We start from the raw sequence: 13,590 nt of genomic DNA on the forward strand, positions 1-13,590 counted from the left end.
CGACGAGCCCCTGCTTCAGATTTTGGCTGAAAGGAGGGTAAGAAGGATCTTAAGTCTCTGCCATCCCTGCCCCGACCGAGCCATTTTTAGCTTCATAAGAACATGGTATTTCTGGGAAGAGTATGGTTCCTTCATTACTTACTCCTATCTTGAACGTATCACAATTTAAGGTGTAACTAGCGGATAGAGTAAACTCTGGAGGAGGCTAAGGGTTTCAGATGTCAGGAGGATTAAAAGGGTCTCTGTACAAAAGAAATAACCTCTTATTTCTTTTCTTATATATAAAGGGCAAACTAGGAGGCATTTAATTCGTCCAAGTTTCCAAGAAAATCGGTAAACGGGAATATACCAATTCCACTTCCCCACGCCGTCAGTAACTGTCGAGTAGTTTAAATAGTCTCGTAAATGGAAATCATTAAAAGCACGTTTCGGATAATGAAGCGGTAGGAACACCTCATGAATGAGTTCAAAGGAATGTCTCGTAGCCCGGTATGTTTCCTGGACAGATGAAGAGGCACCCACATTGATGAAGGGCAGATCTAAGTAGACCGCAATAAAGACGTGGCATTACCAAAACCCTCCTCTCCGACCAAGGGGTCGGATAGCAGGATTTTGAGGGGCTATTATGGGGTCCAATAACTTGAGACTCTGGCCCATTCCTACATTAGGGCTCAAGGCCCAGGCCAAGGAAGGTTATGGCAGAGAATGGGTAATTAAAGTCCAAATAGTTTTAAGACACAGTCGAGGATGATTCTGTCCTCGGAATATCCGAGGTCTCACTGGAGAGAAGGGCAAAAACAGTATAGGAACAGCATGGAAAAAATCTAAAATATCTAGGTCAATGGAGAAGGATACGCTGGAAAGTCTAACGACTAGAGAAAGCTGCCCTTACTGCCATTCAATACTCTGCGCTTGACAGAGCCATACTCTCCAACTTTTACAACTATCCCCAACCACTCTAGATATGGACTGATGGGACAAGTATCAGTCTTGGAAAAGTCAATCCTACATGTGGACGAAGGATAAGGAACCTAGGCTAATATAAAAGGAAAAGTAAGCAATCTAAAGAAGGGGCTGGGAAAAAATGGCCAAAAACCAGAGCCTCTCAGCTCGCTTCCAGGAGAAAAACTCCCAGGGCGAACACGATTTAAACCATGTATGAACACCACGAAAAACCCGCCGTCTGGTGACTAAGGCCTAGCCTTTCAAACCCACGCTCTATAAATGATATTGTTTGGGCCTTTTTACGTGCGAACCCAACCCTGTTACGGGTCGTTACAAATCGTGTTCTTACAATATACGAACAACAAAAATTTGCTACTTTAACTATTTGTAAAAATATTGTATAAAAGTTTATGGTTATAGTATTACTCTTAAAAGAATTAATGATATTGTTAATAGAAAAAGTGTAATTATGTAAAAAAGAAAAAGAAAGGAGGGGGGGGGGGGGGGCTGGGAGTGCAGATCTTTATAATCATTACTAACCAATTGCCAAAATTCGGAAGAAATAATAATAATAATAATAATAATAATAATAATAATTATTATTATTATTATTATTATTATTATTATTATTATATGTGTACTTCAGATCTTTGAATATCCGCGACCCATAAATAATTTGACGGAAAAAATATTTGATTAAATAATGAAGCATAATAATAATAATAATAATAATAAAAGAATTTTTACTGTATAAAACACAAAATGTAAAAATAAAAAAATAAATTTCAATGTTTTATGCTACAAATGATTTTACTTTTTCTAGGAGAGCCACATATCATAGGTTAGTCGACCATTCTTGGGGGCCAAACTTTAAATATTTGTATAAATTTATTTGTTATAAAATAAATAAATTTTCAAGAAGGGGTTTAGCCTATTTTTATCATACGCTAGTAGGGGGGAAATAGATAAATACCCTTTATTTTTAAAGTATTTAACAAAACGCACATCTTTCCAAACTATATAGTAAGATACCCCTATTTTGAAACTCAATTTTAACAAAATCGAGTTCTGCGTAAAATTTAATATCCTCAAAATTAAGTTCAACTCAACATTAACAATATCGAGTTTCACTTAAATTTTTCAAAAAAAAAAAAAATGGAAAAATTTGTATAAAACTAGAAACTGCTCCACCTGGAACTCATAGGGGCATTTGCAAGATATTTTGGAAAGCGGGGTGTGTTGCTACATACTTTAAAAATAAATGGCATTTAGTTATTTTCCTCCTAGTTGGGGTCCTAATCTAGATCCGTCTCTATCATTGACTTATATTTATATAATGCAGTGTAGTTGTAGAACTAAATTCTTCGAAATGGACAAAACTAAACTAAGTCTAATAGGTTTGTAGCTCAATGACATTGACCAATATTTTTTACAAGGAGAACTACAGTTCAAATCCCACTTCTCCTACTTTATTGTAGTAATTGAATTATAAAAAGCATAAATAAATTAAGTCATAAATAAAAAGAAACTACTTGTCCAAACGTTAACTTCATTTTAAACAAACTTTAAACTTCAATCAACATCTCATGTAAAATTATATATTTATTTATTTTTCAATGGGTATACACTTTTCATGCATAAAATTAGGTCATTTTCACCAGATAAATCATAGATGGAATTATAAAATGGGTTCGGTTAACGTATGCTTTTAGAATATACATTAATCATCCATTTTAGAAAATTTATTATGAAAAATTGAAAATTTGTCAAAAAGTTAGTTAATTTTAATTTTTCACATAAAAGACTTTTTAAAATGGTTTATTAATGCATGTCCTAAGGGCATACGTTAGTAAAACCCTTATAAAATTTATATTTTCTAAAATTTTCAAGTATAAAAATAAAGATTTTAGATTAAAAATGAGACAAAAATCAAAGTCTAAGACAAAGTATATTCTACCTTTTAATTATGTTCTTTAATACTTAAAAACCCAATTAGGCTTGACAACTTCTTTTGTATAAATTGTATTATTTATTACCACACATGATATCCACAGTTGTGATTTTCTTAACTAAGCCTTTTTCAATCTAATAATTACAACAGCTTTTGTAATAATGTTTTAGAACTATCCTTTTTAATATTTAGGTGATTTTTTCACCGACTAAGTTTCGTAGCAATCCAATATATTATTAGGGTTGACGAAGTGCACCTTCAACTTTCTGGATAATTAGTTTATTTTGAGTGCATTTTGAGCTTCCGCACTTTTGACTTTTACAATTAACGCAGCACATTTTGACAATTTCTTGTCAACTTGAACATTTGTATAGAAGAAATAGTAAGCACGAGATTTACTATAAATAACAGCTGCATGGACCAAAGTTTAAACCCATCAATCATCCTCTCATCTCCTTTTGACAATGTCTTCCTCACACTTCACCTTCTCCATCTACTTTCTAACCTTTGCTCTCTTTCTCCAAACCATTTTTGGAGCGAGCCCTCTCTTCCATTTCTGTTCAAGCTCTGAGAACTTCACCACCAATGACCCTTATGAATCAAACCTAAAAAAGCTCTTGGGTAACCTTTACTATCAAACCCCTCTCCTGGGCTTTGGTCTTGGTTCAGTGGGTTCATATCCATACCAAACTAATGGACTTGCTCTTTGTCGTGGTGATGTTGCAACCACAGACTGCAAGACTTGTGTCAATGAGGCTAGCAATAAAATTCACAAACTTTGCCCATACAATAAAGGTGCCATTATATGGTACGACAATTGTCTTGTGAAGTACTTGAACAAGGATTTCTTTGGCCAAATTGATAATCAAAACAAGTTCTACTTGTGGAACTTGAGAAATGTTAGCGATCCGACAACATTTAACGAAAAGACAAGAAAGTTGTTGAGCCTCCTAGCCAAAGAAGCATCTGTTACTCCAAAACTGTATGCAGTTGGAGAGCTAGAGCTTGGAGAATCAAAGAAGCTTTATGGTTTGGCCCAATGCACTAGGGATCTTTCTAACAGTGACTGCTTCAAGTGTCTTGATGGTGTAATTGGTGAACTTCCCCGATGTTGTAATGGGAAAGAAGGAGGAAGAGTTGTTGGTGGGAGTTGTAACATAAGATATGAGATTTACCCATTTGTCAATTCTTAGATTATGTATGTCCTAGGGTTTAGAACTACCCATATGTCGTAACATGAAATAAAGTGTTTGTAGAAACACCCTTATGATGATTCTCCATTTTGGAAGAATGCAGAAATAGAACCTACTTTGTATTTGTTGGATGTTTCAACTTTCAACCATCCTCATATGTTGTTAAATAAATTTTCTTTTTATGACTGTTATGGATAAACGACAAATTTTGCATCCTTGAATGGACAAGTAGGGTGGATGACTTCAAAAAACTTAACAAAAAGTCTAATACTGTAATAAATTTTAAACAAATTTTACAATTATTGAGGTGGCATTGGTATAAATGAAAAGTGATGTTAGTAGTAGTCTTACATGAAAATTATGTATACATTAATAACAGTTTATTACCTCAATAACTGTGAAATTTATTGTATTTGTAACATTGCTAATTTTTTTTTTTTTTTTTTTTTTTTTTGAGAATATCATTGCTGAAAACTTAAACCATAACTATATAAAAATTTTAAATGATTTAACTTATTTCTAGTACTTTTATTTATTGGAGATAATATGGGCATAACATATGTTATAAAATGATCATGTGTCAATCTCGTGTTTTGTCCAATATATAGGAGCACTAAAGAGAATTCTTACCCATTTTAAAACAATAATGTAGTACTACATTTCTTGGTTGCCAATTTCTTATGTGGCAAAAAATAAAATAAAATAACAAATAACAATAACAATTATAATAATTAAAAGAAAAAAGAGAGAGAAGGCTGCTAACTGCTCTATATTAATTGTGTGTGTATATATATATATATTATCCTACTTCTCCTCTAATACATCTCTTGTGTAATAATTAACAAGAAAATTTTTTTAGTTAAACTCTAGTACTTTTATTTATTATTGGAGATAATACAAGTATAACATATGTCATAAAATGATCATGTGTCAACCTCGTATCCTGTCCAATATTGAGGAGCACTAAAGAAAATTCTTACCCATTTTAAAACAATAATGTAGTACTACATTTCTTGGTTGCCAATTTCTATTGTGGCAAAAAATAAAATAAAAATAACAATTATAATAATGAAAATAAAATAGAAAGAGAGATAAGGCTACTAACTGCTCTATATTAATTGTGAATATATATGAATATATATATATATATATATATATATATTATCACACTTCTCTTCTAACACATCTCTTGTGTAATAATTAACAAGAAAAATTTTTAGTTAAACTAACTCTCACATAACTACGTATCTCTTTTTGCTAGTAGTGTCATTTTTGTTTATTTTTGTCTTTTCTTCTTTTTGACAAAGCTACCCAAATCCCAGGTGGTGATCGATGAGACAATACGTGTCTGTTTGCGATCCATTTATTTTACTGAAACTAAAAAATTTTGCTAAAAATATTGTAAATAAAAGTAAAAGTTAGCTAAAATAGTACAGTGAGACCCATGAATAGTATCAAAAAGTGAAATGAGACCCATGAATGATAGCAAAAATAAACTTAATAGTAAATAAGTTGACTTTTTAATTTGTGCCAAATGCACACTACATACTATTCCTCCTCTTTTTATATAAAAAATTTGAGAAACAACAGTGTGTCATTGGATTTTTAGTATGGTAGAATGAAAAAATTTTAGGGAGAGAGAGGGAGAGAGAATCAGAAAAAACAAATCCTTTTTTTTAAGGTCAAACACTCAAACCCTAACCTTTTCTTTTTCTTTTTCTTTTTTTAATTATGGTCAAACCATGCATAACTGGCAGACGAAAACCAAGAAACTGGATTAGAAAAAAACAAATTATCTTTTTCTAGAACAAGTGACAAAACAAGACAAGGCGATGATTATATATATAAAATTATAAATGCAAAATCGCCTAAGAAATTACTGTGCCGCAGCACCAAACATTCAACTTTTTTTACATTGAACAGCTGATGTAATCACGGCAAGTTGGGTGGTTCGCTGTAATAATTGCTTTTCCCTTTTATGTAGGCCAAAAAAAAAACTGCCAAAATAATGTGATCTGGGATAGAGCTTAAATCAATAGAATTGTAATAGTTGAACTGTTAAACCCGCCTTGCGAGAATGTATGCAGCACTATTTGCAGCTCTAATATCCTGTGTTGTTGAGATCGGTAAAATGAAAAAAAAAAAAAATATATGAATTACTTTTTTAAGATTAGTGTTACATTAATATCTAAAAAAAATTTTTTGAGAAATAATTACAATATGCTACTAACCTCACAGCTCGAACCCTTTCCCCCTTAGACCCCCAAGCACTATGTGCATGGGGAGGTGCCAATTCAAATGACGCGTCAACATCAAAATTGGCCTATGCACTAAAGTGGAGCGGTTTACAACATTTAAGGATTTCATTTTTATTTCTTAAACTCTAAAGACCAAATTAGAAAACGAAGAAAATTTTAAACAATAAACTGGTATTATTCACATGAAACCCTCATATTAATTAGAAATTATATGTAAATTTAAATATGTATATTAATTATTTTAAATTACATCGAATAATACACATCATGTAAGCCTAATATATATATATATATATATATATATATATATATATATTATAAACAAAAACCCAAAGGTTCTTATTGATTATAAAATAATTTAAAATAAATAAAGAAATTCCTTATAAATATTTTAAAACTAATAAAAAAAATTGACTTTTAATCGAAACAATATTCACTTCTAGATATTTAAAACTTTTCAAATTGGATTTCAATTAAAGTAAACTATGTTAATAATTTTAATGTACTTATAATAAGTCATAGAGCAAAATTGTTTCATACAACTTATAATACTTACATTTAGCACACATGTGATCAACACTTTCTTCGGTTGTTGCAAATGGTATCGAAGCCAATTGGTAATGCCATGTGACTCAAGAGTATTACAACACAACTTGAACTTTGATGAGGACAAATGAAATTTATGTGAGAGGGATTGTGCCATCCCGATTATGTAAATTTGATTGAAGAAGAGTATTGACATTAATCTCTGTATAATATATGAAAAAAAGTTGTAAAATTTACATAGTTTTGCCTAAAAATGACTCATAGCAGTCTGTTTATAATTAGGTAAATTTATAAGTTTGCTACGGTAATCGTAAAAATTTATATTGACACTATTCATTTTGTATTTAGTTGTTTATTCTTTCTTTACGTATCTCAAGAATGAAAGAAGAGAGTAGATGATGGTTGTTGTGTGTGAAAAAAGAGAAAAAAAAATGATATTTTAATAAAATGTATTGTAAAACAAATAATCTGATATTGAGTATTTTGAAAAGTAAGTACCTAATAAAAAAAATGTAGGTTCTTTTGCTAAAATAAATAGAAATTTTTGTACGAGCAGGTACAAATACTCAGTATGTTTTGTGCAAACGTGTGTGTGAAGCTCATATTGGGTGTATACAAAGTCAAATTTGTTAGGACATATGTGATTTGATGTTAGGAACATATGTCAACATTTTATATAATTGGTTAATCTTTTGACAAAACACACTTTACTTGTAATTGAGTAGATCTAGGATATGTTTAATACTTAAAGAAACAAGGTTTTAAGTTCAAGTGTTAAAGCCATGCAAGTCTGTCCAAAAATAAAGTAATGAAGTGCTGAATTTTAAAACTCGACAGCTAACATTTATTGAAGTTTAAAAGCTACTGAAGTCCGTGGCTCGACAGCTAGCTCGATAGATGACTATTTATCGAGGTTTATGAAACTCAGTTTTTCAGAGTTGTTTTTCATCTAATTCATGGGTATATGTTTAGGCTTTCTTTTCTCACAACCCTAAACATATATAATGATTATTTTGAGGGCCGTAAAAGGTTACACAAGTTGCACTAGAGTACAATTCCACAAGTGTGAAGAAAAGTGTGACCGAAAACCTAGTTTACCCTAATTCATCTTTCTCTTAAAGAAACTGCTGTGTTTGTACACCGTAGGGTTTTGTGACCAAAGAGCTTCTTGATTTTCATCATGTAATGAACTGAAAAACTTTGCAACCAACATTCTTCTTAAGTTGGTGATTAAGTTGCATACTAGGATCCGCACATCTATTGTTTAGCCACGTACTAGGAGCCGTGTATTAAAAGGAGAGATTATCACTACAAAACAAGTCCAATTAGGTATTGGGGTAAGGGTTCAACTGTAGGTTGGTATAAGGTACTGGGATTCCTTTACTTGTAAGCGCTTATTTTGATAATAATAGATTATTGGGAGTAGTGACTTTAAAATCACCCAATAGGGTTTTTGCTATGTAGGTTTTCCCCATTCGTAAATAAATCACCGTGTCAATTTATTTTCCGTTGCATATTTAGTTTAATTGGTGATTCGTTTGTGCTATCATGCAACTTGCATGTTAATTTGATTAATTAATAAACTTGACTAATTAATCAATTAAGTCATCACAAGGAATCAGTACATTCTTGGCCTATCAAAATTGGAATATATAAGTAATTACAAGGAGCCCCACTTGACATTAAGTAGTAGATAAAAATAATGAAAATATTTTTAAATTTTAAAGAATCATGGTTATAAAACTTTAACAAAAATTAGTATTTTAAACTATGTTAATTCTTTTAATGTACATTTAGTGTATCACATGACATAGGAGAAACAATTGGGAAAATTAATTAAAAAAAATAAAGGAGAGGGTGTCCACTTAGCATGACCACAAATTATAGGATACAACTTTTATTATATAGTATAATTATGATATTATTTAGAGATGAACTCATAATAAATAATTTTATTGTGAATATTTTGATGATATAATATACTATACAATAAATAAATATAAAATATTATTTTAATGTGATAGTTATAATAGTGGAGAAGGTTGAATCTTAAACATTTTTGTTGGAGACACTAAAAGGTGCTAATTGAAAATTTTTACATTTATGAAACAAAAAACAAACTTTAGACAATATCCTACTGATAAAAGGCAAATTTCTAGGTTTCTTTTTTTATTAATTCTTAAATCAATTGGCCTCCCCAACCTTTTATTTATAACATTAATACACGATTTTATCATGATTCATCATTTTCGTAAATAAACTTCTTTTCAAATTTAACTACACATGAACTTTCTAGTTCATAATGTAATAATACAGTATCACACTACTTCAATAAAACTAAAAATTATATTTAAACCCCTCGTTGATTTTACAATGAAATTAATCAACTTATTAAATTAACCAATTATGTAATATTTGTTTAGAATTAACCAATTATGCACTCTCATTTGATTATTAGTTAATTACCATGAGCATGCGTTTTCCATAAGGAAAACAATAAGCAATAAAAGAAGTAACACAAACAAAAGTACAGTGACAAAGTGGAAAATAGATAGAAAATATTTTCAAAGGAAAAACTACTACGAAAATAACCTACCCCAACAAAGTAATCCACTATATCAAGAAAATTTTACTATCTAGATTAAAACCTTTAATCCTAGATGAACTTACTACATAAACCTTCTACAGCTCCATAAATTTTAAACTCTTCAATCGATATATGAAAGCTTTCTAGGATGATGCATCTGTGTTCACGATTAGAACCTTTAACCGACTCCAAAAACCTGTTGAAGATTTGAACTCCTTAGCATCACTCAAATGATGATGGCTTTGTAGTTCTTTGATCTCATTGATGAGAAACAACTTGAAAAATCTCTTCTAAACTCATGGGTACACAAGATGGAAGTTAGAATTCTCTCTCTTATTGGAAATGGGTTTTCTACCTCTCAAACCATACATATGGAAGTCGTACGTAATAGTCTTTTTGGGTTAAAAGCAATCTAGCAACATTAATTAAAACACGTTAGTATAATATATTTTGCAATTTTCGATCAATTGAGTGTTAGTGAAACGACAATCGTGCGGCACTCAGCACTTTGTGGAAATTACAAAGTTATCTTTCATTTGAATTGCATCTTGGACACTTGATATTGTACCTAAGTAATGAAATTTACCAACATCTTAAACCTAACAAAAAATTTTCATTTTCACTCTTAATGTTCCTCTTTATAATCCACCGATCGTAATTTACCACAAATTTTTTCTTCCTAAGAAAATGATCTAAATTTGAAAAAAACAAATTAATTAACATGCTAAATATTACTATTGGTGGAATATAAAAGAGGAATACAATGCATAAAATGGAAGAATTTTGTACTTTTTTATATTTAAAAAAAAGGGACTCACGCGTGTGGTCACTGTCTCCCAAATATTTAAACCCTACTCATGATGTATGGTGTGTGACTGCCTTGAGAAGTAGTGGGGCTTGCCACTATTCAAATCTACAACTTCTAAAATTACAAATGTGATAGATAATGAGAGCTACCTACCATTAACAACTCTATTAGGTAGTTAAAAGATTTTTGTATCAAATACCGTAGAACTTTCACTTTTAATATTCTCATTATTGCATAATATTATTCAAGCTCCTAATTACAATTTTATTTTTAATTTTTTTTAAATGGATAGTAACTGGATCAAAGTTTAGTTTTTGATTGCCCATTTTTGACTTTTGCAAAATGTAAAGTTGAATTTAATCAACCATTTTGTTTGTTTTATTCCGTGCCAAATTTGCTTGTAATTTAGCATTTAGAAACCCTGTATTTAGGTGGGAATCATGTGAGGGTAGTATGTGAGAGAGTGTGAAGAAAAACTCAAGATTATCCACTCAGCAAGGGACTCGCGATTGGATCTCGCGACTTGCTCGCGGCTTGCAAGTCGCCAAGGGATGCACACAAGTGAAGCATGCAGAGGAGCTGAACAATCATGCTAGCTGAAGCACTACAGGACAAAAAGTCCAATCTGGCCATTCAATTAGCTCGGGACTCGTGACTCAGTCAAGTCGCGAGGCCAAGTCGCCAGTCCACTCTGTTTGGGAAAAACTGACTTTTCGCATTCCAAACACACACCAGTATAAATACCCATAATACCCACAAAATGTAAAGAGCTTCTAGAGAAAATTTTGAGAGAGAAACCCTAGAGAAAAACAAGATTGACTCATCCACAATTTTCATCATTTGATTCTCCAAATTCCTCTACTCTCATCCTCTTCATTGTTACATCCTTGAGAGGTACATTAGCCAAAACATTTTCTCACCATACCCATATCTGTGAGGCGGCTATTTGGTGTTTGGTATGCAGTTAGAAAGGGATCAATTGATATTGGTTGATGCTATGGGTTATAGCGGAATCCGGTAAGCTAAATAAGACAAAGGTTCGAAGTAACCTCGTTGGAGTAAGAAGCTTAGAGGGCTTAGGTACACTGGGTAGATTAGGCGTGGAGGGTGTTTTGCTGTTCATGTATCCAACTTCATTCTTTAGTGGATTATTGACCACTTGAAGGGCGGCGAAGAGGTTTTACGTTGAGGACTTTGGTTTCCTCTTCGATAACACATCACTGTGTTGTCCTTGTGTTTGCATCTCTCTTCCCTTAATCTTTGCCATTTAATTTCTGCTGTGGTTGTGACTTTATTTAGTTTAGATTGTTTTATCAATTCTGTTTTAACTTATGTTCACGTTCCACACATATATTGCTTGATTATAAGCTTGAATTGGTAATTTATTAATTGGGGGTCTAAACGTTCAAGGTGTTTTGTACACTAATTGAACATTTGATTGGTATCAGAGCGGGTGCACTTGTTGTGGTTTAATTACCTTAGTGCGATCCTTGACCCCATTTGAGATGGACCGATCTCAATCTCTAAATGCTCCACCATATTTTTATGGTAGCAGTAATGCTTTTTGGAAAGTCAGGATGAGAGCATTTTTGTGTTCAATGGATAAAACCGTTTGGGATGCAATGGATATTGGATGGACTAGGCCAGAGGCTGCCAAATCCACGTGGAATAAGGCAACCCTCATAGCGTCTAATGCAAATAGCAAAGCACTTAACGCCATTTTTTGTGGTGTATCTCCAGATGAGTTCCACAAGATATCTCACATTTCTATTACCAAGAAGGCATGGCAGATATTGGAGACCACGTATGAAGGAACAAAGAAAGTGAAAGACACTAAGTTGCAGATGCTGACCACTCAGTTTGAGGAGCTGAAAATGAGTGAGGACGAGTCATTTGACTCTTTCTATAGCAAGCAGAATAAGGTGGTCATTGGCAAGTTCAACTTGGGTGAGAAAACAGAGGACTCAAAGATAGTGAGGAAAATCTTTCGATCATTGCCGAAGAGCTTCCGTGCAAAGGTTACAACAATTGAAGAAAGCAAGGACCTTGATGATATCAAAGTTCAAGAACTGATTGGCTCACTTCAAACATATGAGCTGTCATTGCCATCCCAAAGGAAGAGCAAATCTCTTGCACTTAAGAAGGTTAACGAAAGGCTAGAAGCTCACGACTCATCGGATGAGGATGTTGTCGAGAAAGATGTTGCTTACCTTGTGAAAAATTTCCGTAAATTTTTGAAGTTCAAGAACAATGGAAAATTTGGCGATAAAGGGAGATTTCCAAGTTCTAGAAAGGAGAAAAAGGACTTCAAAAGGAAAGATGGAAATGAGTCTCAATCCACTCAAGGAGTCACTTGTTTTGAATGCAATGCACATTAAGAAGGAATGTCCTAATTATTTGAAGATGAAGGGTAAGGTGTATGCCACCACTCTTAGTGACTCAGACTCTTCCAATTCTGATTCAGAGGAAAGCTGTGACGGAGAAGGGAATTACTCTGCTTTTATGACTATTGATCAAGTTGAGTCTTCGGAGGACTTGAGTTTGCTTGCAGAAGAGCTTGGGGAGCATAGTGATGAGGAATCAATGGGAGTTGTGGAAGAATCGGATGTTGAAGAAGATGAAAGTACAGCGGATCTTCAAGAAAACTACAATTCCCTCCTTAAGAAGTCTGGAGAATATGCAAGGGTAGCCAAGGCAGCCGTTAAAAAGATGAAGAAGGCAAAGGAGGACTATAGAAGTCTCTTAGTGCGATAAAAGGAGGCCAAATGTGAAATAGAGATGCTGAATGGAGAGCTGACCGAAGCCTACTCAAAGATAAAATTTCTTGAACTTGAGGTGATTCAAGCAAATGCCAAAGTAGAGACAGTCTCCTCCAAGAAGCTAAATGAAGTCCTTTCTCATCAAAAATCTTTCTCTGACAAAACTAGATTGGGATATACCGGAGAAAGTAGTTCGGCTGTGAATATCTCCAAGGAAGTAAAGTTTGTAAAAGCAAAAGAACCGGTTGTAGTTGCCCCCACTGCTGAGAAAGTAAAGGTGGAGAAAAAGAAGATTGTGGCTGACCAACGGGTTTTGAATAAGCCCCGTAATCAATCAATTGTCAGGACTGAAGTCAAAGGGAAATCACTTCCAAAATCACAAAGAGGTCTAAGAACAAACCACTTCTGCCATTATTATGGAATTCAAGGTCACACCAGACCCAATTGTCATAAGCTGCAAGCATTGAAGAATTCAAGTGCTTAAAGGTCGAAAGGACCAAGAAATGAAAAAATTGTTAGGAAATTTAGACCCCGGTTGATAGA

General features: G+C 32.8%; 1 protein-coding gene across 1 annotated transcript; it reads left to right on the forward strand.

Annotated features, from left to right (window-relative positions):
* The first annotated feature begins 3,334 nt into the window (after positions 1-3,334).
* On the forward strand, positions 3,335-4,275 carry LOC126706925 (cysteine-rich repeat secretory protein 38-like). Its single transcript, XM_050406509.1, has one exon. The coding sequence runs from the start codon at positions 3,361-3,363 to the stop codon at positions 4,087-4,089; it is 729 nt and encodes a 242-aa protein (XP_050262466.1). The 5' UTR covers positions 3,335-3,360; the 3' UTR covers positions 4,090-4,275.
* The last annotated feature ends 9,315 nt before the right edge of the window (positions 4,276-13,590 follow it).

This window comes from Quercus robur, chromosome 11, assembly GCF_932294415.1.
Source record: "Quercus robur chromosome 11, dhQueRobu3.1, whole genome shotgun sequence".
Classification (NCBI taxonomy): domain Eukaryota; kingdom Viridiplantae; phylum Streptophyta; class Magnoliopsida; order Fagales; family Fagaceae; genus Quercus; species Quercus robur.

Excerpts from the sequence above, each read along its gene's own strand:
- LOC126706925 (XM_050406509.1), top strand. The coding sequence starts at position 3,361 with ATGTCTTCCTCACACTTCACCTTCTCCATCTACTTTCTAACCTTTGCT.